We start from the raw sequence: 27,905 nt of genomic DNA on the forward strand, positions 1-27,905 counted from the left end.
CCACTGTCGGTCAGTGAGAATAGGGTGAGACAAATGCATCAATATGGATTTTGACGGTGGTGTGTTGGAGACAGGCAAGGTGGAAGGAAGTAGCTTTGGTGAAGAATGGATGAGATATATAATTTGAAGCTCAGCTCTCAAACAGATTGAGATTTCACACAGTCTGAGTGAGCAGCCAAGAAAGGGGGATGAAGGTGGTACCAAGGTGCCAGAGTATTTGATGAGGGTTTTAAACAATGGCTTTGGTCTTACTGGTGTTTAATTGGAGTAAACTCTGGCTCATCCAGAAATGTATCAGACAGCTTGCTTGGCTTTTCAGTATATCTTAAATATTTAAATCCCATCCTCGATATCTAGTGTATTCAAATGTACGATTGATTCCTGCAACAACTGTATTATGATCACTTTACAACAAAAAAAAACTCATTTCCATATAAATTGTTTATTGCTATGTACACAGGCCTACAAAATTCAAGTGGCTGAAAAACATTTACAAAGTCATGATGCTTTTAAAATTTAAAAGTTTAAATCATTCAAGTCATTAAAATACAAAGAGGCAAAGGTAGAACTATAATAAGTTCGAGCATTGCAAGGCAAGAGAACATGGACAACTGCAAGATTGAAAAAGTTCATTTCTACATGGTTATACAAGTCTGCATAATTGAGAAGTAAAATTAGAATTTTTATATGCAATAGTTTGCAAAACAAATGATCTCTTCCTATAAATAGATTCTTACACAACACAATTTAGCAGATTGAAGGATTCAAGTTTACACCCAAAGCACTGGTGATCCATTTTTAATTCACCTGCAGTCTATATGGAATAAGGAGACAGATGCCTCATAACAAATAGTGGTGAACAGTAAAGGTAACTCAGCAACAGAACATTCTCATAACTTTATTGAAAAAAAAAACATCTGCAGAAGGGAAAACAATGGATTGGAAGAATAAAGGCATGCAACAGTGGTTTAGCAATCTTGTTGGAACAGTTCCTGATATAGTTCAGCCCAATTCTCAATCAATGAGAATCGGCCACAGTTTATAAATCCTTGATGTTGTATTTTTTTGAGTCTGAGTCACAAATAATTACAAAAGCATATCAATAATAAAATATATGAGCAGTCCAACTCAGAAGTTAAAACACAAGAACCTAGAACTTCCTAATAAATTAAAGTGACCTGTTAAGATTTAAATACAACTTCCAAATTGTATTTTATACCAGGTTACCCAAAATCTCTAACCTGCCAGCTGCAATATTAGATTTCTCATAAAATGCACCTCTATTGCTGAAGATTTTTTCTGTTCTTGGGAGCTTTACCGAGCTGAAAATAAGAATGTTGACACCAAAAGGAGCATCGCATCAGTGGACTCGCATTTGAAGTTATTTTCACCTTTTCAAAGAGCCACAGAGCAACTGGCATGTAGATTCGTCATTGGACATGGGGCCTAGGCTTTAATATTAATTTTCCAGTCTAGAAAAATGAAAAATAAATAAAAGAAAGAAAATTGAGAAGTTTAAAAAAAAGTAGTTTCCATACGTTTATAAAAATAAAATACACAAGAGTTACTGCACAACATACTGACAACTTGCAACATATAGCATGTTGTGAATTCAACAGCTAATTAAAAAACAGATCCATGAGTCAGCATAACAGTAATGTCCTACAAATAAATGAAAGCTGAAAGGACAGAAACCATAGATGCTGTACTCACAAAATGAGGGACATCAGAGGTGTACCTACCCACTTTCAGTCAAGGCTCGCTCAAGCCCAGTCATTCTTGACAATAAATTTAAACAACATTATTGAATGCATTGGTTCTCAAACTTTCTTGGATGGAATCCAACAATTCTCAACACCTCATTCTCCTGTAGCTAAGGATACGGGTAGTGGTAAATCTGTAACAATAATCTGCCTCCTTCTTTACTTCTGCATTTCACTCTGTCTCTTCCTCCACTGCCACTTCTGTTTCACTCACTTCTTCACATTGGTTTCTTCCCCATTTTTCCATTGTTGTTCTCCTTTTAATTTTTACTTTCCTTTTCCCCTCTCCTTTCTAGAGCTTTTGAGTTGCCATGTGAGAAGATTGCAAGGAGCAGCACAGGAAAGACGAGTGAGCTGGACAGGTCTATCAATCATGAAGCGGGAATTAAAAAGAGATGGGGAACAGGTTCCTGAAGTAAAAGCTGCATCTAAATTATAAGTTTAGCAGACGTGTGAAGCAATTTCAGTTCTACTTTAGTTTCAGATCAGACTTGGCCCGGACTCCAGATTCAGGTTCCAGTTACACTATAATTGCAGTGTCAGTGTGAAATTGCTTTGTACGGACACTACAGTTTTTGTGTAAATGCACCCAAAAATTGAGACGCCAGCTTTTGTTAAATGTTACTTAGCACTTTCCCGGGTAGTGGTTGCAAACCAGTAACTGAAACAAACAATGGAACAAATCCATTAAAAAAGCATTACCACTAATACAGACAACAATAAATGGGCAAAGAATGAAATCCCTTTCGTTCCTGAAGCATACTTAAGAGCTAGGGACCATGGGCCCAATTTTCCTCAACCCCTTTTTTCGGCGCACTTACCTTAAATGCGCCGACTTTGCGTGCTGGAAATGGCGCCGATATAAGGGGCCCCATCCTGCCCGCTCTGCCGAATCTCCAGTTTCCCAGCGTGGCGTAGATAGTGAAGTGGGAGGCGGAGCAACAGGCCAGCGCAGGAAGCACCGCCGGCAGCTGCGCGCATGCACAGTGAAGTCTGCGCGCAATTTCTTCGCCCTCCCAGCGTGTCCTGCGGGCTGCGAGTAGGACCCGATGCTCGGCACACCCTATCCCCGGCCGCGTGGCCTCTCGCACCGGCCGGCCCGCTGAGTTCCCGGGCTGAGGTAGGACTTCAATTTTATTTTTTATTTATTGATGATTGTGCTTGAGAGTTTTGATTGGGGGGGTGAAAGAGAGTTTTGGCGGGGGGGGTGGAGAAAAAGAGTGTTTTGATGCGGGGGGGGGGGGGGGACTTTAAAAAAAAATTGTTTCTGGCATAAAGGTAGGACTTCTATTTTTTATTTGTTATTGATTGATTGCTTATTACTGTTTGGCCTTTGTTTAGTGCTTTGTAAGTCTTGGTGCAGGTCCTCGCAGCTTTCTTGTATTTTTTATTTGTTATTGAATGCTTATTTTTATGCTTTGTTTAGTGCTTTTGTAAGTGTTGGTGCTTTAAATGTACTAACCTGCGCCGAATTCTTAACTGCTCGCAATGTTTTTAAGAGCTGGCCACATACGCTGACCTAAGTCGATTTGGAGTAAGATTTTGCTGGCCAAAGTGACATAAATGGCCAAAACTGGCCTAAGTGTCTGGGAACGCCCCATTTTGAAAAAAAAACTGAACTAAAAAAAAATCGTACCTAACTGACTTACTCTGGAGCAAATTTTGGGGGGAAAATGACATTTTTTAAACTTACGCCAGAAAAAACTTACTCCAAAAAAATTGATGCAAGTCATGGCCAAAATTGGGCTCTAAAGATGCATGCGTCCAACAGTACCATAAGACAATTAACAATCTTGTCTCCCAACCAAAAATGGATTGAATAAAGTAACCCACATTTGAGACTGCTGGATTAGATTCAGAGTTCACTGAATTTCAGCAACAGGGAAATCTATAAAAACGATAAATTTTGGAAGAGAAAAAAATGAATTTGAAGGTAAAATTAATGATTAAATTTGATTTCTTGTCCAGTAACTATTGTAGTAGCCCACTGACAAACAACAATTCTGGCACACTGGAGATTCCAAGAGTATGGGGACAAGATGCATGGCAAGTAAAAGTGAATAGATCTCTTCCTGTGCAGTTTACAAGAAAAGGCAGGTTCATATTGTTTTGTACACTAAACCACCCAAGATACCAAGCTCTGCATTAGACCAAATCCCCTACAGCTATTGATCTGAGACTTGGACCAATTTGAAAAATACCAGCTGCGGGACTGTTTATGGCTGGAGTCAGGTGTATGGTTTTGCTTTTAAACTTTCTAATGCACTGATCAAGCCTGCCCTATGAGCTGGAGTGATGGAAATAGACAAATCTACGTAATTGTAGCTGCTCGTAAACTCAGAATCAGAGGGGAGTTGTAACTGTTTATAAATTTCTGTCTTCCGCTCAGAAGAACCCATCACAAAATGACAGGAGTTCTTCAAAATATTGTTTTCCATCTGTAGCAAAGGGTGTCAGTCGGGCACCAAACTCAAGACACATAAAAATAACACATATTTCACAAATCAGTACCAAATCCCACACTTAAAACATGGTTGCACTATTCACTAGTTTCTCACTTCCTTCTCCCCCTTCATTTATCTATTGCTGGAAGAAGTTTAAAACTTTTTTAAAAAGCCTGCATAAAGAAGAAAATACATGCAATGCCCCCAAAGCATAGAACATGGTGTTTTGAAAAAAAAATGGCAGAAAACAGATAAGAAAATTCAGTATTTGTGCGCTATACTAAAAAAGCAAATAATAGCCTGATTTCGCCGAACTCAAATCACAAGAAATAGGAGCAGAAATAGGCCATTTGACCCCTCGAGCCTGCTCCACCATTTAATAAGATCATAGCTGATCTGATCATGGACTGAGTTCCACTTCGCTGCCTGCTCCCGATAACCCTTTATTCCCTTGTTGCTCAAAAATCTGTCTATCTCTGCCTTAAATATATTCAATGTCCCAGCTTCCACAGCTCTCTGGGCCAGAGAATTCCACAGATTTACAACCCTCTGAGAGAAGAAATTCCTCCTCATCTCAGTTTTAAATGGGCGGCCCCTTATTCTGAAACTATGGCCCCTAGAATAAGGGGGCCGCCCATTTAAATAGGCGAAATCAGGCTATTATTTGCTTTTTTAGTATAGAATACAAACGTCTGAATTTTCTTAAATGAGCCAGGACTACAACATTTTATTAAATCAGCCAGGACTACGACATTTAAAACCGATGCAATATTATGTACATTTCCCAGGTACTCTGGTTATGGAAATAAATACTTACATCATCGCAAGACATATTGTACTCTGCCAAAACGGTTCGACATCTTGCAGCAATGCTGCAAACAACATGTTAAGGAAAACCAATTATTCATCAATTAAAATTGGAGTTGCATGATATTGGTCATGTTCTATGGAAAGCATTGCACAAGAAACTACAGATATGTTAACTCTACCAGGATGACAAACGACTCAACAGAATACAGTAAAGAAAATTGTATTGTAAAACTATAACATACAAAGTTAAAGAATGCTGGCTGATAATGGTTTCTGTACTGGTTAAATGCTTGCAATCTTCAGTTTAATAGTAATCAGCACACTAAATATAACAACATATTGGTACACTGAGTGAAGACATGGCTCATCTCTGCAGAAGGTAACTAAATTAATAAAAAATGCAGTCAGCATTTGCAAAAGCATCAAAAAAACTCTCCCTCGGCCCACCTAATCTGCAAGTCCTATTGATAACAATTTGAAGAACACACCACAAAAAGGATACATTGATGGTGCAACCACTCTTTTATGTATTCCGGCAAAGAATAAACCAATAAGAGTTATACAGCTGATCGTAAAGAATGGATGATTCCATAGTGACGTGAAAAAAGAAACCTAAAAAAGGTTAAAAATATAATTGAGTAATTTTTAGAACATTTTTTCATTTAGAACATAAAAACTATAGCATTTGTAAATAAAATCAAGTGGGTAATGATACAATTGTGCCAAAATGATTTTGAAATGTCAGCAACATCAGCGATTTACAGAAACATACCTACATATGAAACTCACTTTAAAATTCGCTACAATCTGGCTGTCATTTATCTTACCACATTGCTCCTATATTGGAAATAAAGTTATTTCAATTTGGCAAACACTGGAATTAAAAATGAAATCAGCACTCCAACACCAAACATCAGTAGTAACAGCTGCTTCCTCGATATTCATGCAAGTAAGAACATGTGGAATGCTCTAACCCATTCTTTCCATGGACCATACACAATTTACTTTAGGAACTCTACAAATGAATTCAACCTCTAAACACACGCATGATTTTCAAGATCATAAAGCACTCAGATTTCCCGCTCACCTCCCCCCACAACTCTCGGGAGATTTGTTAGTCTTAAGTATTACAACCTTCTTATTCCACCCTGCGCTCCACAAATAACATTTTCACAAATTGAGCAGGAGTAGATCAAATATTCCTTAGAGTGCCAGATCACCTACATTTTTCCATATAACAGCCAATCTCATTTTCCCACCCCCCGCACTCCCCACCAGTCAATTTTCTTCTTTTGCTGTCTCCTGAAGGGGTCAACTTCTTGTTGCAATATGGCTTTACAATGTCAGACACACTACCATATCTCATTCAAGTGACTGTTGATGTTTAGAGTATTGAAAACCTGTTAGAAAAAGAGTTCAGCCCAGCTGACCCTGATCGCATCCTCCCCGACATGCGCACACTTCTAACAAGGGTTGTTGGATAATCAGAAGCGGGAACTCTGGCCATTTTTTTTGCCCAGTGGCACTGAAACCCATTGTAACATTATTAACACCGCTCAAGTCAACACAATACAGTACATGGATAAAATCTGTGATCTTCGTCATCTGTGGCTCAGCGACTCACTGCTTAAACAGCTGAGGTGCTCCACCAATTATATCTAAGCACAATTAGGGGTCTAATACAAGTTAAGAGTTTCCCTTTACCAAAATTGCCTGAAGATTCTCAAAGCTGTTGGGTTATCCAGGCCTACAGTGTGTAGAAAAGATTGTTCTAGAAGTTATTATGGACAATTTTTTTCAACTGAGGACATTCTCAAGTAACCGACACTTGTGCATTTTGCATCGTGGTGAGCTAGAAACACTTATGGTGGGTCCAATATCTAACGACCTTTTCCAGATGATTATATTTGGATGTAACACATTTCCAGGATCACTTTCATACTACAGGATGACTTATAGACAACATAGCAATCTAAATCACTGAGCTCAGTGGGGTTGATAATGTGCCACACAGCCAGATGGTCTTCTGTTCACACAACATTAGAAATTTGACCTGTCACAGCAGAAATATGTTTAAGCTACAGAACTTTATAGGCAGCTTCAGCAAGTTTGTTTAGCTTACGGTGTTTTATTTTCGTCTTTTGGTGCCCAACCAAGCTGCAGTATCTCCTAGAACTGTTTTAATGCTCCCACATGGAGCGTGAAAGGAGCAAAAGAAAAGGGAACAGGTTTTCTTTAAACATATATTTTAATCAAAGGAAGCAACAGGAAAAGATTGACACAAAGGCAGCCATAATTGTTTACTACTTATTCTAAATGAAGAGCACAAGCCAATAAGCAAATTAGCTCAAAAAAGAGCAGGTTTCAAGCAGAGAAAAACTGACAATTCCCTCATTTTTGAAGACTATTATAGTATTTCAAATAAAAATTCAAAAACAGATGGTTATTTTTCCTGAACCTGGCCTTGTATTCATAATACAACAGTTGGAAGATTTAGATATTTAATTAAAAAAAGAGGCAACATCTAAACTCAGACCATGAGCATACAGTATGCATGGCTTTGCAAACTCTGAACCCTGCCATGACAACTGCTCAAACAAGCCAGTCATCTATATTATTGTCATTTCTTATGTGACATTTAAGAAATGTTAATACTATCACCTGATGTTCTTTTGGACCATTCCCTGGCTTACAAAGTGCCAGAAAACTAACTAAACTCTAATCCTTTAATTTTGGATAGTGTAATGTATTTGCTTCATGGGTTCTTTGCTTAAGCATTCATAGCAACATACTGCTATTAAGAACTAGTTGGTTTGTTGGTAAAGATTTAACGATCACACTACACATTACTAGTTCATCCACCAGGCTCACAACCACCAACCTCATTGTGGATCCCCTGAACCCAACTGGCTGGGGTTTTATTGAGTCTTGTGAACATCACATGACTCGCTAAGCCACTCCCAACTCAATAGCTCTACAACTACATTAAAATACCCTTTTGGTATGGGCACTAGAACCCACAAATTAACAAATCAACTGGGAACCATGCCAAATCAAATTAAAATTCTGTTCCCGGGGTGATGATGCACTCCAGTCTCTCCAGTGCCCACCTCTCGCGGAAGGCCACTAGCATATCGTGAGCTCCATCTCCAGGGACACCCTGGAACGTAACGGCGCGAATGTAACCATGGAAGAGGCAGGCAGTCGGGCTGAACGACCCCCTACTGCCTGGACCGGCTGATGGTCCCCTTGGCCATGCCCAGGAGCAGTCCTATGAGGAGGCCTTCCGACCTTCCCGCTCCCCTCCAAACAGGGTGCCCAAAGATCAGGAGTGTGGGACTGAAATGCAACCAGAATTTGAGGAGCAGCCCCTTCAAATATTGAAAGAGGGGCTGCAACCTCGCACATTCCACATATACATGGAACACGGACTCTTCCAGACCGCAGAAATTGCAGGCGGTCTGGGAGCCCGTGAACCGACTTAAAAACTTATTGCACGGGACTGCTCAGTGGATCACCCTCCACGCCAAGACCCCAATAAATAGAGGGAGGACTCCCACGTAGAGTGCACTACATTGGGGACCCCCGCCTCCTCCGGATGGCAAGGTGGCGTGTCCGGACGGCAGACGAAGACGGCAAGGTGGAGAGTGTGCAAGAGCAGCCCATACAGGAAACCGCTCCGCACAGAACCGAAAGGCACGGAGGGGATTTCCCTGAGGAAGCTCAAGTCGTGAGGTGCCGGCTCCCGAGGGAGGTTTCGGGGCTTGGCGCCGATGAGGAATTCTGTCCGGACAGGGGTCAAAAGCTCTACAACTATTTTGTTGTGAAACAAATTAAACAGTTCGTTCAAATGCCCCCTGATTAAAGGAAGGGGACACTCCAAACACTTTTCAAGTGCCCATTCTTATGTTTTTTGGGGGGCACTAAAACCTCAAACATTAGAAGTGCCCCCTGGCTAAAAGGGAGGTGACACTAAAACCCGGCAATAAAACAAATTAAACTTTGAAACATATAAAATCAAATTAAAATTTGGTTGCCGGGGGTGATGATGCACTCCAGTCCCTCTGGCGCCCACCTCTTGCGGAAGGCCACGAGCGTACCGGTGGACACCGCGTGCTCCATCTCTAGGGACACCCTGGCTTGGATGTAGGCGCGGAAGAGAGGCAGGCAGTCAGGCTGAACGACCCCCTCGACCGCCCGCTGCCTGGACCGGCTGATGGCACCCTTGGCCGTGCCCAGGAGCAGTCCTACGAGGAGGCCCTCGGACCTACCCGCTCCCCTCTGCACAGGGTGCCCAATGATCAGGAGAATGGGACTGAAGTGCAGCCAAAATTTGAGGAGCAGTCCCTTCAAATATTGAAAGCGGGGCTGCAACCTCGCACATTCCACATATACATGGAACACAGACTCTTCCAGACCGCAGAAATTGCAGGCGGCCTGGGAGCCCGTGAACCAGCTTAAAAATTTATTGCACGGGACTGCTCCGTGCACCACCCTCCAGGCCAAATCCCCAATAAATAGAGAGAGGACTCCCACGTAGAGTGCACTCCATCGGGGCCCCCCGCCTCCGCCGGACGGCAAGATGGTGTGCCATGGCGTGTCCGGACGGCAGACGAAGATGGCAAGGTGAAGAATGTGCAAGAGCAGCCCGTACATCAAACCCCTCCACGCAGAACTGAAAGGCACAGAGGGGATTTCCCTGAGGAGGCTCAAGCTGTGAGGGGCCGGCTCCCGAGGGAGGTTTCGGGGCTTGGCGCCGATGAGGAATTCTGTCCGGACAGGGGTCAAAAGCTATACAACTCTTTTGGAAAACATAATTAAACAGTTAAATCAAGTGCCCCCTGATCTGGGGGACACTCCAAACACTTATCAAGGCCCTTTTTTTTGCAAAAGCTCTACAACTCTTTTTGGGAAGCAAAATTAAACAGCTAAATCAAGTGCCCCCCCGATCTGGGGGACGCTCTAAACACTTATCAAGGCTCTTTTTTTTGCAAAAGCTCTACAACTCTTTTGGTTGGATAAAATAAAAGTTAAATCAAGTGCCCCACAATCTGGGGGACACTCCAAACATTTTTCAAGGCCCTTTTTTTCCGTTTTTTGGGGCCACTAAAATCATACATTTTACAAGTGCCCCCTATAAAAGGGGAGGGGGACACTCAATAGCTCTACAACTCTTTTTGGGAAGCAAAATTAAACATTTAAATCAAGTGCCCCCCGATCTGGGGAACACTCCAAACACTTATCAAGGCCCTTTTTTTTGCAAAAGCTCTACAACTCTTTTGGTGAAAACCATAATAATTAAATCAAGTGCCCCCCGATCTGGGGGACACTCCAAACACTTTTCAGGTGCCCGTTTTTTTTTTGTGTTTTTTTTTTGGTGATTTTTGTGGGTTTTTTTAGTTTCTTTTGGGCAGTAAAACCATAATTTACAAGTGCCCCCTATAAAAGGGGAGGGGCACACTAAAACCCGACAATTAAAACAAATTAAACTTTAAAACATATAAAATCAAATTAAAATTTGGTTGCCGGGGGTAACGATGCACTCCAGTCCCTCCGGCGCCCACCTCTCGCGGAAGGCCGCGAGCGTACCGGTGGACACCGCGTGCTCCATCTCCAAGGACACCCTGGCCCGGATGTACACGCGGAAGAGAGGCAGGCAGTCAGGCTGAACGACCCCCTCGACCGCCCGCTGCCTGGACCGGCTGATGGCACCCTTGGCTGTGCCCAGGAGCAGTCCTACAAGGAGGCCCTCGGACCTACCCGCTCCCCTCCGCACATGGTGCCCAAAGATCAGGAGCGTGGGACTGAAGTGCAGCCAGAAATTGAGGAGCAGCGCCTTTAAATAATGGAACAGGGGCTGCAACCTCGCACACTCCATAAAAACGTGGAATATGGATTCTTCCAGACCGCAGAAATCAAAAGCTCTGCAACTCTTTTGAGGAAACTGACAGGTGCATACATTACAGATAGGTACATTTTTCTAAAAGATCTCTCCAAGTAAAGTCATTCCTGTTTTTGAAACTTGTGGGAATGTGAAAGAAAACTGATTGAGCTGTTATTAAGCAGAAAACAAATCCACTGAACCATTTGAGTGAACATCGATCACCACCACTAAAAAGTAAAAACATAATTAATTGTTCCCAGCAAAATGTTTTGACAATTCTAAATAAATATAAAAGCTTCAAATTACCTTCTGTGTTTCGGGATCTATTAACCAATTCCAGGCACCCGTAGCAGTACACACTGAAACAACTATGAGAATCACTGCAAACAAAAAGTTAAACTTCAGTTACCAAATTTTTAATGTATGTGGTTCACTAGAACAGCAGCAAATTGCATTCCAAGGAAAGTAAAATTCTAAATGCACTTATCATAGTTATTTTAAGAAAACTTTAACTGTAAGTGATAGACATGAGGATCCATTCTTTCAAATCCTTAGCATCTCAGTGGGCTAGAAATCGCGGTCTTTACGGGCGCATACAATGTGCGCGCACGCACCTGTAGAGGCCCCGCAAGTCCCAGTTCTTGGCGCACGATGCACATGCGCCAAAATCCGGCACTTGCGAACAGTTTTAATAGATGGAAAAAATAAATATTTATTTTTGTCTATGGAGGTAAGTTTATTTTTTAAACATTTAAACATTTTTTTTAATTTCAAAAAATATTTTTTTCTCTAAAACATTTAATTTAATGCAATTTCCATTAAATTTTTAAAAAGTGAAGTGTTTTTTAAATTTATGTTTGTGTTTTATTTGATTTTCGGGGTATTCTCATTGATAGTAATGGGAGCTCGGCGTAATTTTTGGCCCAGTATGTTTTTAATTGGAAGTTGCAGCTATGCCTGCCATTGTAATAACTTAAAAATGGCTTCTGTAGCTTCTTTCTGGCAAAGAGTTGTCTTTGTGAAGGACAGAATGCAGGGTGCTACAATAAGGCAATCCTCGGAGTATAATGACTCATGTCAAGGATAAGCATATCAAAAGATATTTATTTTGGATAAAAACATTATTAAAGTAGAGAATTAAGACTGTATTTTTAAATAATTCTGACTAATTCTTGCATCGGTGTAATTGTTTTCTTAATGATCTAGATTAATAGTTTTTAACCTGAGCTACACAACCTGCCATCCCGACGTTTTCTATTTTGGAGCACACAATAGGTAGGGCATATTATTTCTAGTGCATACCCCAATGGTAGAATGTCATCACCTCTCTCATCATCAAACCAACCCTTGACCCCCACTGTGCTTGCAAGCTACCGCCCCACCTCCAACCTCCTTTTCCTCTCCAAAGTCCTTGAACGTGTTGTCGCCTCCCAAATCCGTGCCCATCTTTCCTGGAACTCCATGTTTGAATCCGTTCAATCTGGTTTCCACCCCTGCCACAGTACCGAAACGGCTCTCATCAATGACATCCTTTGTGACTGTGACAAAGGTAAACTATCCCTCCTCGTTCTTCTTGACTGTCTGCAGCCTTTGACACGGTTGACCACTCCATCCTCCTCCAATGCCTCGCCACTGGATGGGACTGCACTCGCCTGGTTCCATTCTTATCTATCTAATCGTAGCCAGTAAATCACCTACAATGGCTTCTCTTCCTACTCCTGCATCGTTACCTCTGGTGCCCCCCCCCCCCCCCCAAGGATCTGTCCTTGGCCCACTCCTATTTCCCATCTATATGCTGCTCCTTGGCGACATCATTCGAAAACACAGCGTCAGTTTCCACATGTACGCTGATGACACCCAGTTCTACCTCACCACCACTTCTCTTGACCTCTCCATGGTCTGTAGATTGTCAGACTGCTTGTCTGACATCTAATACTGGATGAGCAGAAATTTTCTCCAATTAAATATTCAACGTGACTATTTGCACTAACGATTTTCTCGCCCTTCTGCGCCTGCATCCCCCCACCCCGCCCGAAACCGTAACCAGAAGTGGGGCCCTAAACCAGATGTGGGGCCCCGCAATTGGCCACATTGATTCTGAGCACGATGCCCGACTGAGCCACAAGCCACCAAGCCGCAAAAAGGTAGAGGTGGCGGTGGGGGTTGGAAAAGAGAGACACGGCGGCGGGGGAGGTGAGAGGCAAAGGTGGGGGTGTGGGAGGGAAGAGAGAGGCGCGGCGGTGGGGGGGGGGGGGGGGGGCGGGAAGGAGAGCCTGGTTTGGGGGGGCGCGGGGCAGGGAGAGAAAGCGCCTGGAAAGGGGGGGGGGGAAAAGAGAGAGAGAGAGAGAGAGAGAGAGAGAGAGAGAGAGAGAGAAAGACACGGGGGGGGGGGGGCGGAGGAGAGAGAGAGAGAGACACGGAGGGAAAGAGATATGGGGTGGGGCAGGGAGAAAGAGAGACTTGGTGGGGGAGATCGGAGGGGAGAGAGGGAACTCAGGGAAGATGGATCACGTTCTTCTAACCCCCTTTACACCCGCACCCAATTTCTCGGAAAGCTCGGTGCGTGTGTTACCAGGGACATCGTTGGAGTGGATGAGATCCAGAAGTCACGACACTGTCACTCTTCACTTCATACCCAATAAACCTGTTAACAATCCGCACGCAATACCCCATCTATGGCGTGGGAGGGGGGGTAAGGTCATGCACTTGCACTGGGGTAAGGGACTTCGGCTGAGTAAGGGACTTCGGATGGAACTTGGGAGGCTTTTGCTGGGTTGTTTGAAATCTGTCCGCTATGGCTTCAGAAGTCAGAATGGATCAAATTACAATTTGCAAAGTCAGTGAGAACTTGGGCCGGGTAGTGCCATTTACACATTCCAGAGAAACTTCAGGGTGCGGCTTATCCTCCAAGAGGACCAATCAGCAATATGATAATGGAGAGCCAATCAGAGACATGGCGGCCAAATAGTTAGTACAAATAGCTCTGTCCTTAAATATTGGGAAGATCGAAGCCATTGTCTTTGGTCCCCGCAACCTCGTGTGTTTCCTAGTCACCGACTCCATCCCTCTCCCTAGCATCTATCTGAGGCTGAAACAGACCGTTCGCAATCTAGGAGTCATACTTGACCCTGAAATTAGCTTCCGGCCGCATATCCGCAGCATAACTAAAAAAAACTATTTCCAACTCTGTAACATTGTCCATCTCTGCCCCTGCCTCAGTTCATCTGGCGGGACTGACATATCAAGAAAGACTGGATCAACTGGGCTTGTATTCACTGGAGTTCAGAAGAATGAAAGGGGATCTTATAGAAACATTTAAAATTCTGACAGGTTTGGACAGGTTAGATGCAGGAAGAATGTTCCCAATGTTGGGGAAGTCCAGAGCCAGGGATCACAGTCGAAGGATAAGGGATAAGCCATTTAGGACCGAGATGAGGAGAAACGTCTTCACCCAGAGGGTGGTGAATCTGTGGAATTCTCTACCACAGAAAGTTGAGGCCAATTTACTAAATGTATTCAAAAGGAGTTAGATGTAGTCCTTACTACTAGGGGGATCAAGGGGTATGGCGAGAAAGCAGGAATGAGATACTGAAGTTGCATGTTCAGCCATGAACTCATTGAATGGCGGTGCAGACTCGAAGGGCCGAATGGCCTACTCCTGCACCTATTTTCTATGTTTCTATCTGCTGCTGAAATCCTCATCCATGCCTTTGATACCTCTAGACTTGACCTCCAACATTCTACCCTAAGTAAACTTGAGGTCATCCAAACCTCGGCAGCCTGTGTCCGAACCAAGTCCCGCTCACCCATCACTCCTGTATTCGCTGACCTACATTGGCTCCCAATTAAGCAACGCTTCGATTTCAAAATTCTCATCCTTGTTTACAAATCCCTTCATGACCTTGCCCGTCCCCATCTCTGTAATCTCCTTCAGCCTCACAACCAATCCCCCCCTCCCCCCCCGGGAGATGTCCGCGCTCTTCAAATTGTGCCCTGATTATAATTACTCAACCATTAGTGGCCATGTCTTCAGCTGCCTGGGCCCTATGAGATCTGGAACTCCCTCCCTAAACCTCTCTGCCTCTCTTTCATCCTTTAAGACGCTCCTTAATACCTACCTAGTCATCTGCCGTCATTTCTTCTTGTGTGGCTCGGTGTCAAATTTATTTGTTTTGTCTTATAACACTCCTGTGAAGCGCCTTGGGAAGTTTTACTACGTTAAAGGCACTATATAAATACAAGTTGTTGTTGTTGGAGTAGAAGGGTTCATTGTTCACCCTGAAACAACACTGAGATATTTTGCACATTAATATCAAGTTTTGGTTTATACAATGCATGGGCATGTCTATGAAGTTGATTTTTGTGTTGAGCATAAATAAAGCAAATCAGCCTTAAGTGCAACACTACTCAGTGCCATTGGTGTATAGAGACTTATGAGAAAGTATTTGGCTGGCCCTTAATACTGTACATTGTTAACATTGTTATTGTCGGAATAAGCTTCTCTGTGGAAGACATATGTGCAGTAATTACATCATCAATCTGTGCAGACATAGGGGTTGTCTTGACATCGTATTACCTGGCTGCGTTTGTTTTCAAAAAAATGGCAATTCACAGTTTCAGAGATGATTCATTAGATTCCATGGATTGTTCCAAAGCAATTCCTTTTCGAAAAATTTCCTCCCCAATTCTTTCTGATAGCCTTTATCTCCTGATGGTTTGGATTCTTGCTAAGGTTGAGTCCCATGGCACTGAGCATGGCTATTTTGCCCCAGTGGCCAATGGTCAATTTCAAAAAGGATTTTTTTGACCAAAAACAGGCATTTCAAGCGCTTCAGGATGGGGGTAAATTCAGTCAACCCCAAGAGTCATTGAATAGTGCTAAGAAGCAGAAATCCTGGCTGAATTTTCCCATCCATAACTAGGGCATTGAAGCTCCAGGGATTGAACCTTAGATCTTCCCTATCCGTATAGCTCATCTACTTATTGGATACACTCACCAACTAAAAACGTGCTTATATCTAAAATATTGAAATGAGACATCCATCCAGTCACTGTGTACCTCAGCAATTAGGAGTGGGAAGAGGAAGAAGCCAAGGGTATTCTACTGAAGTGCTACATGATCCAAGATATTATAAAGGGGAATAGGAGATACCTATATAGTTATCCAAATCCTTCCTTGTCATCATTACGCTTTTAAATTGTTAGTCACAGGGAGACTGGGGCAGGCTTTGTCCTCAATGGTGTCACCGAAGAGCAGCACATAAAAAGTCATAATGCTAATGAAGGGAAGTCCAAACAAAATGTCTGTTGAGAACCTTTGACCATCCACTTGCCAGCTTAGAACCGAGAAAGAGAGGAGTGAGGCACAAGTCTACATGTAGCACAGTTAGGATTGTGAAGCAATTCAATAAAATTCCTCTCTTTCAAGAAATATTTAAAACACAATACAGTATAAATGCTTATAACAGGCTCATCCCTAATGATCTAATTTTTTCAGTTTACAGAAGGTCTATTCTAACCAGAAACAAGTCTTTATCCATATGGCATATTTCATACAATACGTTGGAGTGAAGTTTGTAGGTGGCTAGAATCATAGAATGGTTACAGCACGGCAGAAGGCCATTCGGCCCTTCGAGCCCATGTCAACTCTCAGCTAGTACCAGTCCTCTGCGCTTTCTCCGTAACCCAGAAAATGTTTTTACTTCAGATACTTATCCAACTCCGTTTTGAAAGATAAGATTCAGTCTGCCTCACCACCCTTTCAGACCCCAACCACTCGCTGCGTAAAAACGTTTTTTCTTGCATTGCCTTTGGTTCTTTTGCCAATCACCTTAAATCCGTGTCCTCTGGTTTCCAACGCTTCGGTCAATGGGAACAGTTTCCCTCTATCTACTCTGTCCAGACCCCTCATGATTTTGAACAATATCAAATCTCCTCTCAATCTTCTCTGCTCCAAGTAGAACAACCCCAACTTCTCCAGTCTATCAACATAACTGAAGTCCCTCATTCCAGGAATCATTCTCTTAAATCTTTTCGGCACTTTCTCTAAGATCTTCACATCCTTTCTAAAGTATGGTGCCCAGATTTGGACATCATGCTCCAGTTGGGTCCAAACTAGTGTTTTATATAGGTTCATCATCATTTCCACACTTTTGTGCTCTATACCTCTATTTATGAAGCCCAGGAACCCATAGGCCTTTTTAACTGTTATCTCAACCTGCCCAGCCATCTTCAACGATTTGTGCACACATACCCTCTGTTCATGCACTCCAGTCAGGATTGTACCCTTTAGTTTATATGTCTTCTCCTCATTCTTTCGACCAAAATGTATCACTTCACACTTTTCTGCATTAAATTTCATCTGCCACATGTCCACCCATTTCACCAACCTGTCTCATCATCATCATAGGCAGTCCCTCAAAATCGAGGAAGACTTGCTTTTACTCAAAAAGTGACTTCTTAGGTGACTGTACAGTCCAATATGTGAATTACAGTTTCTGTCACAGGTGGGACAGGCAGTGGTTGAAGGAAAACGTGTATGGGTAGTCTGGTTTTCCGCACGCTCCTTCCGCTATCTGTTTGGTTTCTGCATGCTCTCGGCGACAAGAATCGATGTGCTCAGTGCCCTCCCGAATGCTCTTTCTCCACCTAGGGCGGTCTTGGGCCAGGGATTTCCAGGTGCCGGTGGGGATGTTGCACTTTATCAAGAAGGCTTTGATGGTGACCTTGAAACATTTCCTCTGCCCACCTGTGGCTTGCTTGCCGTGTAGGAGTTCAGAGTAGAGCGCTTGCTTTGGGAGTCTTGTGTCGGGCATATGGACGATGTGGCCCGCCCAAGTGTGGTCGAGTGTGGTCAGTGCTTCGATGGTGGGGATGTTGGCCTGATCGAGAACATGGACGTTGGTGCATCTATCCTCCCAGTGGATTTGCAGGATCTTGCAGAGGCAGCGCTGGTGGTAATTCTCCAGTACTTTGAGGTGTCTACTGTATATGGTCCACGTCTATGAGCCATATAGGAGGGTGGGTATCACTACTGCCCTGTAGACCATGAGCTTGGTGCCCGATTTGAGGTACTGGTCTTGAAACACACTCTTCCTCAGGCGACCAAAGGCTGCACTGGCACACTGGAGGCGGTGTTGGACCTAGTCGTTGATGTCTGCCCTTGCTGATAGTATGCTCCCGAGGTATGGAAAATGGTCCCTGTTGTCCAAGGCCGCGCTGTGGATTTTGATGACCGGGCGGGGGCAGTGCTGTGAGGCGGAGTCAGGTTGGTGGAGGACCTTTGTCTTATGGATGTTTAGTGCAAGGCCTATTCTTTCGTATGCCTCGGTGAAGATGTTGACGATGGTTTGGAGTTCGGCCTCCGAATGTGCGCAGACGCAAGCGTTGTCCACGTACTGTAGTTCCATGACAGAGGATGGGACGACCTTGGATCTAACCTGGAGACGACGAAGGTTGAACATTGGTTCTATAGTTTAGTTCCACTTCAGCGGGCAGCTTGTTGAGAGTGAGATGGAGCATTGTAGCGAGGAAGATCGAGATGAGTGTTGGCGCGATGACGCAGCCCTGCTTAACCCCGGTCCGGACGTGGATTGGGTCTGTGGTGGATCCGTTGGTCAAGATCACGGCTTGCATGTCGTCATGGAGCAGGCGGAGGATGGTGACAAACTTTTGAGGGCAGCCGAAACAGGAGGACGATGCTCCATAGTCCCTCGCAGTTGACAGTGTCAAAGGCCTTTGTGAGGTCAAAGGCGGCCACGTACAAGGGTTGGTGCTGTTCCCTGCATTTCTCTTGTAGTTATCGCACGGTGAAGATCATGTTCGTTGTATCCCTTAGTGGACGGAATCCGGATTGTGACTCTGGGAGGAGCTCTTCAGCCACAAAGAGAAGATGGTGGAGGAGGATTCTCGCGATGACTTTCCCAGTGGCCGACAGCAGGGAGATTCCTCTATAGTTGCCGCAGTCAGACTTGTCCCCCTTTTTGAAGATGGTCACGATTACGGCATCTCTGAGATTTCCAGGCATGCTCTCCTCCTTCCAGATAAGAGGGATGAGGTCATACATAGTGCTTCTCCGCCATACTTTAGTGCCTCGGCGGGGATTCCATCTGCTCCTGATGCCTTGTTGTTCTTGAGTTGACGGATGGCCTTTTCTATTTTGTGCATGGCTGGGGTTTTGCTGAGATGGTGGCGAGTAGCATGCTGCGGGATGGAGTCGAGGATACTCGTGCCAAAGGCAGAGTCTCGATTAAGGAGATCTTCAAAGTGCTCCTTCCAGCAGGCCCTGACTGCCTCAGTGTCCTTAATGAGTGTCTCCCCGTTCTTGGCCAGCAGTGGGGTGGGGCTTTGGGTCGTAGGTGGACTTAACTGCGGTAAAGAATCCTCGCACGTCATGTCTGTCAGCCAGCCGCTGGATCTCCTGTGCTTTCTCCACCCACCATCTGTTCTTTAGGTCACGGGTTTTTTGTTGGACCTCGGCCTTCAGCTCTCTGTTGAGCTGCTTTGCTGCTCCCGAATAGGGTTGCTGCTTTAAGTCCAGAAATGCACTGCGCTTGTGGTTTATTAGCTCCTAGTTGTTCTCTTCAAACCAGTCCTGGTGTTTCCTGGTTGAGTGACCAAGCGTCTCTTCGCAGGCGCTGGTTATGGTGGCCTTGAGGACAAACCAGGCGCTGTGTGCACTCTGCGTCTCGGGGTCGTCGGGGGTCGCCAGGTTGGCGGTGAGACGCTGACTGTATAGGGCTCTCTTAACTGGGTCTTTGAGTGCCCTGACGTTGATTTTTCTGTGGCACTCCTTCTGTTGCTGTTGCTGGGACTATATTAATGTTGATGACGGAACAGATTAGGCGGTGGTCCTTCCAACAGTCGTTGGCTCCTGTCATGGCACGGATGATGCGCACGTCTTTGTGATCCCTCGCTCGGACGATGACGTAGTTGAGCAGGTGCCAGTGCTTGGAGCGAGGGTGTTGCCATGATGCCTTGTACTTGTCCCTCTGGCGGAACAAGGTGTTGGTGATGACATGGTCATGTTCTAGGCGTTTTGTCAGGAGCAGGGTACCGCTGGAGTTGGTTTTCCCTACCCCCTCTCTGCCGATCACGCCTCCCCAGAGGTCTGTGTCCTTACTGACTCTGGCACTGAAGTCGCCGAGGAGGATCAGTTTGTCATCCGTAGGGACTTAGGACAGCCTGCCTATGTCTTCCTTAAGTCTATCACTCTACTCCTCACTGTTCACTATACTTCCAAGTTTTGTGTCACCTGCAAATTTTTAAATTGTGCCTTGTACACCCACGTCCAAGTCATTTATATATATCAAGAAAAGCAGTGGTCCTAGAGCCAACCCCTGGGGACCACCACTGTGTACCTTCCTCCAGTCTGAAAAACAACCATTCACCACTACTCTGTTTCCTGTCACTTAGCCAATTTCGTATCCATGCTGCCACTGTCCCTTTTATTCCATGGGCTTCAACTTTGCTGCCATGCCTATTATGTGGCACTTTGTCGAACGTCTTTTGGAAATCCATGTACACTACTCCAACCGCACTGCCCTCATCAACCCTCTCTATTACCTCATCAAAAAACTTGATCAAGTTGGTTAAACACAATGTGCCTTTAACAAATCCGTGCTGGCTTTCCTTAATTAATCCACACCTAGCCAAGTGACTGTTAATTTTGTCCCTGATTACTGTTTTTAAAAGCTTCCCCACTAAAGAGGTTAAACTGACCGGCCTGTAGTTGCTGGGATTATCTTTACACCCTTTTTTGAAAAATGGTGTAACATTTACAATTTTCCAGTCCTCTGGCACCACCCCCATATCCATGGAGGATTGGAATATTATGGCCAGTACCTTTCCGTTTTCCGCCTTCAATTCCCTCAGCATTCTGGGATGCATCCCATCCACTCCTGGTGATTTATCTACTTTAAGTATAACCAGTCTTTCTAAATATCTCTATCAATTTTTATCCCATCAAGTGTTTCCACAGCTTCCTCCTTCACTATGTCTATGGCAGCATCCACTTCCTTGGTGAAGACAGATGCAAAATACTCATTTAGTACCTCAGCCATATCCTCTGCCTCAATGTGTAGGTCTCCTTTTTGGTCCCTAATTGGCTCCACCCCTCCTGCTACCCTTTTACTATTTATATGCTTATAGAAGACTTTAGATTATCTTTTACGTTGGCTGCCATTCTATTTTCATACCCTCCCTTTGCCCCTCTTATTTTATTTTTCACTTCTCCTCTGACCTTTCTATATATCGCCTGATTCTCAAATGTATTTGCAACTTGACATCTGTCATACATGTTCTTTTTCTTCCTCATCATATTCTCTATCTGTTTCGTCATCCAGGGAGCTCTGACTTTAGTTGCCCTGCATTCCCCGCTAGTGGGAATGTACCTCAACATGTATCTGAACTATTTCCTCTTTAAAGGCAGCCCATTGTCCCATTGCAGCTTTGCCTGCCAATCTTTGATTCCAGTTTATCCAGGCCAGATGCCACTGAAATTGGCCTTCCCCCAGTTAAACACTTTTACTCTAAAATGCTCCCTGTCCTTTTCCATAGCTAATCTAATCCTTACGATACTATGATCACTGTTCCTTAAACGTTCATCTACTGACACTTGCTCTACTTCACCTACCTCATTCCCCAGAACTAGATCCAGCAATGTCTCCTCCCTTGTCGGGCTGGAAACATAATGATCAAGAAGGTTCTCCTGAACACACTTCAGAAATTCTTCCACTTCTCCGCCCTTTACACTATTACGATCCCAGTCTATATTAGGATAATCCCCCAGTATTGTCAGCTATGTGTCAATGGGTAGCACTCTTGCCTCTGAGTCAGAGCACAAAAATTTAACCTGACACTCCAGTGCAGTGCTGAAGGAGGTGCTGTCTTTCGGATGAGACCTTAAACCGAGACCCTGTCTGCCCTCTCAGGTAGGCATAAAAGATCCCAGGGCACTATTTCAAAGAAGATCAGATGAGTTATCCCCGGTGTCCTGGCCAATATTTATCAAAAACAGATTATCTGGTCATTATCACATTGCTGTTTGTGGGAGCTTGCTGTGCGCAAATTGGCTGTCATGTTTCCCACATTACAACAGTGACGACACTCCAACGAGTACTTCATTGGCTGTAAAGTCCTTTGAGATGTCCGGTGGTCATGAAAGGCGCTATAGAAATGCAAGTCTACCTATCAGTATTTCTACTCTATAATTCTTACATCTCTCTGTGGGCTCAATTTTCCCCAAAGCTTTTATTGGCCCTACTTGAAGAGTTACGCCTGTTTTTTTGGGGCCCAAGTACGCTAAAAAAAAAAGTGTGTCAAGTTTCCCTACTTGATTTCTTCATTTTGGTACAGCCTAGCCTGTCCTTTAATTTTGGGGTTGGAGCCTTGATCTATGCCAAAAAGATCAGGTTGCTACGGTAACCAGGGACACAATGCGGGCTGAGGCTGGAAATTGTGCTCCTGGGCATGGCCAAGGTACCATTAACCGGTCCAAGCAGCGGGTGGTCGAGGGGGTCATTCAGCCCGACTACCTGCCTCTCTTCCGCGGTTACATCCGAGCCAGGGTGTCCCTGGAGATGGAGCACGCGGTGTCCACCAGTACGCTCGCAGCCTTCCGCAAGAGGTGGGCGTCGGAGGGACTGAGTGCATCATCACCCCCGGCGACCAAATTCTAATTTGATCCACTAATGTTAAAAGTTTAATTTGTTAAATTTGTCGGTTTTAGTGCCCCTTTAATAAGGGGGCACTTGATTTATAGTTTCAACTAAAAATTGTTGTAGAGCTGTTGTAGCTGTTTAGCCACTTGGGAGCTGTGAGCCTGGTGGAAGGAAGTGCTGCAACTGCTGTCTGCCTGCCTGTCTTGAACCACAGAGACAGTGAGTCTCCAGGAGACAAAGAGGCTGGAAAGTGAAACATACAGCCAGCTTGCAACCTGCACAAGCACATTAAACATTGCAGCAACTTCACAAGCACCTTAAAATATATTACAGTAACTTACCTCCATTAAATTATTAAAGTTCCCCTCCCCACAATGCTGATCCCCGCTCCTATCCCAGGCTGAAGGGCCTCCCAGTTCACTCCCCGCACCTAGTCCAGGCTGAATGGCCTCCTCCCTCCTGGTCACCATCTAACCCCGGCCGAATGGCCTCCTCCCTCCCGGTCCCGCACCTAGCCCTGGCCAAGTGGCCTCCCAGTCCACTCCCCGCACCTATCCCAGGCTGAATGGCCTCCTCCATTCCGGTCCCCGCACCTAACTATACCCGAAAGGCTCCCACCCCCACCCCCACCCCCTCTCTCTTACCTCTCCTGCTGCTGCCGTCCGGCCATTTGCTGCACTTACATGCGCCAAGTTCCTTAACTCACCAGAAAGTTTTACTACAGAGGCCCAAGAAGAACTGGAGTAACTGTCAACAGCTGGCCAAACTTGCCTAACTGACCAGAATTAGCGTGGGTGGTAGGTTATTGGGCTGGAAAAAAAAACGCACCTAAAAAAAATCATAACTGAGTTATGCTGGTGCAAATTGATCGGGGAAACTTGGGTTTTTTAAACTTAGGTCAAAAAAAGCGGCTTGTGCCAAAAAAAACAGCACAAATCACTGGGGAAAATTGAGCCCCTTAATTTCTATGCAAATTTGCACCTCCATATCATTCCCATTATTTGGTGGTCGATAGAATACACCGAGTAGTGAAATGGCACCTGTATTATTTCTTAACTCTAGTCATACTGATTCTATCCTTGACCCTTCCAGGACATCCTCCCTCTCCAGCAGTGTAACATTCTCCTTAACCAATATAGCCACACCACCTCTGATCTCTCCTGAACACCTTAAAACCAGGAATATTTAATACCCAATCCTGTTCATTTTTGTGTCAGGTCTCAGTTATTGCCACATCATATTCCCACGTGGTTATTTGTGCTTGCAGCTCACTTACCTTGTTTACTACACTTCATGCGTTCACATACATACACTGTAAACCCATCTTAGACCATCCTATATTCTCTTAGTTTGACACCACCTAATGCGTTACTATTTCTTACTTTGAGCACTTTATTTCCCCTTTCTAATGTTACATCCTGGTACCCACCCCCCTACCAAATTAGTTTAAACCCTCCCCAACCGCACTAGCAAACCTCCCCGCGAGGATATTTGTTCCGGGCCTGTTGAGGTGCAGCCTGTTCGGCCTGTACAGGTCCCATCTGCTCCAGAACTGGTCCCAATTCCCCAAGAATTTGAAGTCCTCCCTCCTGCACCATCCCTTCAGCCACGTATTCATCTGCTCTATCCTCCTGTTTCTATATACTCACTCGCGCATGGCATTGGGAGCAATCCAGAGATTACTACTGCTTTCTAACAGAGGTCCTGCTTTCTAATAAGAACATAAGAAATAGGAGTCGGCCACCTGGCCCCACGAGCCTACTCCGCCATTTAATACAATCATGGCTGATCTGATCATGGACTCAGTTCCACTTCCCTGCCCGCTCCCCATAACCCTTTATTCCCATATCACTCAAAAATCTGTCTATCTGCCTTAAATATATTCAATGACCCAGCCTCCACAGCTCTCTGGGACAGAGAATTCCATAGATTTACAACCCTCAGAGAAGAAATTCCTCCTCATCTCAGTTTTAAATGGGTGGCCCCTTATCCTGAGACTATGTCCCCTAGTTCTAGTTTCCCCTATGAGTGTAAATATCCTCTCTGTATCCACCTTGTCGAGCCCCCTCATTATCTTATATATTTCAATAAGATCACGTCTCATTCTTCTGAACTCCAATGAGTATAGGCCCAACCTACTCAACCTATCTTCATAAGTCAACCCCCTCATCTCCGGAATCAACCTAGTGAACCTTCTCTGAATAGCCTCCAATGCAAGTATATCATTCGTTAAATACGGAAACCAAAACTGTACGCAGTATTCTAGGTGTGGCCTCACTAGCCTGTACTGTTGTAGCAGGACTTCTCTGCTTTTATACTCTATCCCCTTGCAATAAAGGCCAATACTCCATTTGCCTTCCTGATTACTTGCTGTACCTGCATACTAACTTTTTGTGTTTCATGCACAAGGACACCCAGGTCCCTCTGTACTGTAGCACTCTGCAGTTTTTCTCCATTTAAATTATAATTTGCTTTTCTATTTTTTCTGCCAAAGTGGATAACCTCACATTTTCCCACATTATACTCCATCAGCCAATGTTTTGCCTACTCACTTAGCCTGTCTATAACCCTTTGCAGATTTTTTGTGTCCTCCTCACAATTTGCTTTCCTACCCATCTTTGTATCAGCAAACTTGGCTACATTACACTCGGTCCCTTCATCCAAGTCATTAATATAGATTGTAAATAGTTGAGGACCCAGCACCGATCCCTGTGCACCCCACTAGTTACAGTATGCCAGGCGGAAAATGACCCATTTATCTTGATTCTCTGTTTTCTGTTATAGTCAATCCTCTATCCATGCTAATATATGACCTGGGTGTCATGGTACATCAGTCATTGAAGGTAGGCATGCAGGTACAGCAGGCAGTAAAGAAAGCAAATGGCATGTTGGCCTTCATAGCGAAGGGATTTGAGTATAGGAGCAGGGAGGTCTTGCTGCAGTTGTACAGGGCCTTGGTGAGACCACACCTTGAGCATTGTGTGCAGTTTTGGTCTCCTAATCTGAGGAAGGCCGTGCTTGCTATTGAGGGAGTGCAGCGAAGGTTCACCAGACTGATTCCCGGGATGGCAGGGCTGACATATGAGGAAAGACTGGATTGGCTAGGCTTATACTCACTGGAGTTTAGAAGAATGAGAAGGGATCTCATAGAAACATACAAAATTCTGATGGGACTGGACAGGTTAGATGCAGGAAGAATGTTCCCGATGTTGGGGAAGTCCAGAACCAGGGGACACAGTCTAAGGATAAGGGGTAAGCCATATAGGACCGAGATGAGGAGAAACTTTTTCACCCAGATAGTTGTGAACCTGTGGAATTCTCTGCCACAGAAAGTTGTGGAGTCCAGTCATTGAACATATTCAAAAGGGAGTTACATGTGGCCCTTACGGCTCAAGTGATCAGGGGTATAGAGAGAAGGCTGGGATGGGGTACTGAGGTTGAATGATCAGCCATGATCATATTGAATGGCGGTGCAGGCTCGAAGGGCCGAATGGCCTGTTCCTATTTTCTATGACCCCCAACCCCTTGAACTTTTATCTTGTGCAGTAACCTTTTATGTGGCACCTTATCGAATGCCTTCTGGAAATCCAAATACACCACATCCACTGGTTCCCCCTTATCCACCTTGCTCGCTACATCCTCAAAGAACTGCAGCAAATTTGTCAAACATAATCTCTTTCCAGGGTCCCTAAAATCTGCATGCAGGACCTCATCCATCTTTCTACCTATGTCATTGGTACCAATATAGACCATGACCGTTTGCTGTTCACCCTCCCCCCTCAATGTTCTGCAGCCGCTCAGATGCATCCTTAACCCCGGCACCAGGGAGGCAACATACCATCCTGGAGTCACATCTGCAGCTGCAGAAATGCCTGTCTGCTCCCCTAACTATCAAATCCACTACCACTATTGCTCTCCCACTCTTCTTCCTACCCCCCTGTACAGCTGAGCCACCCGTTATATTGCAAATCTCTCCTATGAGGAGATTGAGTAGATTGATACTCTCTGAAGTTTAGGAGAGGTGATCTCGGTGAAACATAGAAGATTCTGAGGATTGACAGGGTAGATGCTGAAAGATTGTTTCCCCTGACTGCAGAGTGTCGAACTAGGGGGCATAGTCTCAGGATAAGGGCCTTTTAAGACTGAGTTGAGGAGGAATTTCTTCACTCAGCCGGTTGTGAATCTTTGGAATTCTCTGCCCCAAAGTGCTGTCGATGCTCAGTTATTGAGTATATAGACTCCAGAGGAATTAAGGGATATGGGGATAGGGCAGGAATTGAGGTCGAAGATCAGCGATGATCTTATTGAATGGTAGAGCAAGCTCGATGGGCTGTATGGCCTAATTCTTATGTTCATAAATGTCATTCCAAGAGAAAATAAAATGCATTGTCGGAGATTTGTAGATTTAAATGTAGCCATTTCTCTCTTTCTACCGTCCATGATGCAACAGTGTCCATTCAGCTTACATTCCATGAAAGTTTTTAAAAAACCTTGTAATCATCTTTGGGCACTTTTGTTATGCCAATCTCTGATTACTCTGCTTGATGCAGCAAAATGTAAATGGTCGCCCAAACCGTTTAAACTAACTTCCAGGTGATTGTTTCTTTAGAGTTTGACTGCGTATTTAGACAGTAGTACAATATAGATGTTTAAACCAGGGTTGCCAGATCCTAGCGACTTCAATTTTTATCTTGTAGATAGATGCTGCCTTACTGGCACTTTATTTCAGTTGCTGTACATTAATAATCATGTTTCTGTACCGGATCAATGTTCACACAGTATTGTGATTACAAAGTTTCCCCAGATTTCGTGCAACCTGCAGGGTGTTTCCTGGGACTAGTTGATGTTGCTCTGGAGGGGCCTCTGGCCACTAAACTCCATCTGGAAGTGCAACTATTTTAAACTGCTGCCGTCCCCCACAGCCCTTCTCCCTTAGCCCCAATAATTCAACACCCTGACTGAGCGCGCACACACTCACACACAGCCCGGATACTCACTTCGCCACCGCCCCGTCGCCGGCTGCAAGCAGGAGATGTACTCGGTCAGTCTCCTCTCGAAAGCCTTGAGATCTGCAACACAAAAAAAACACACCCATCTCGCGCCTGCTTCACGGCATTGACCTGGCCCCGCGCTTACACATCCCCCCCGTTTACCTTCCGCTTGTTCCAGGGAATTCATCATCACAATCAGCAGCCTCCGGGCTCGCCACCAACTTCAAAGGCCACACACACACTCGCTCTCTATCTCTCTTCTCTCTCACACACACACAGTGCTTCCCTCCCTCTCCACAATCCGCGCCCGATTGGCCCACCGCGGCGGCAGCTTCCGCCATGTAAGGAGCGAC

The 27,905-nt window shown here is 44.6% G+C and overlaps 1 protein-coding gene across 2 annotated transcripts; it reads right to left on the reverse strand.

Moving 5' to 3' along the window:
• Window positions 1–452: 452 nt before the first annotated feature.
• Window positions 453–27,864, reverse strand: cnep1r1 (CTD nuclear envelope phosphatase 1 regulatory subunit 1). Of its 2 annotated transcripts, XM_070896937.1 has the most exons (6): window positions 27,715–27,864; window positions 27,559–27,630; window positions 11,208–11,281; window positions 5,520–5,629; window positions 5,025–5,079; window positions 455–1,472 (listed from the first exon to the last, which is right to left on the reverse strand). In XM_070896937.1, the coding sequence occupies exons 1-6, from the start codon at window positions 27,740–27,742 to the stop codon at window positions 1,431–1,433; spliced, it is 381 nt and encodes a 126-aa protein (XP_070753038.1). In that variant the 5' UTR covers window positions 27,743–27,864; the 3' UTR covers window positions 455–1,430. The 2 variants fall into 2 exon arrangements, with proteins under 2 accessions (XP_070753040.1, XP_070753038.1); XM_070896939.1 differs by lacking the exon at window positions 27,559–27,630 and having other exon boundaries at window positions 453–1,472.
• Between the last annotated feature and the right edge of the window lie 41 nt (window positions 27,865–27,905).

The sequence above is a fragment of the Pristiophorus japonicus genome, chromosome 13, assembly GCF_044704955.1.
Source record: "Pristiophorus japonicus isolate sPriJap1 chromosome 13, sPriJap1.hap1, whole genome shotgun sequence".
NCBI lineage: Eukaryota > Metazoa > Chordata > Chondrichthyes > Pristiophoridae > Pristiophorus > Pristiophorus japonicus.

Bases quoted from the DNA above. Each gene is read 5' to 3' on its own strand.
- cnep1r1 (XM_070896937.1), bottom strand. From the start codon at position 27,742: ATGATGAATTCCCTGGAACAAGCGGAAG. The intron at 11,282-27,558 runs GTGAGTATCCGG...TTTTGTTTGCAG, and splicing joins GGCGACGGGGCGGTGGCGAA to TGATTCTCATAGTTGTTTCA. The intron at 5,080-5,519 runs GTATCCTTTTTG...TGTTGTTTGCAG, and splicing joins AGAGTGGTTGCACCATCAAT to CATTGCTGCAAGATGTCGAA.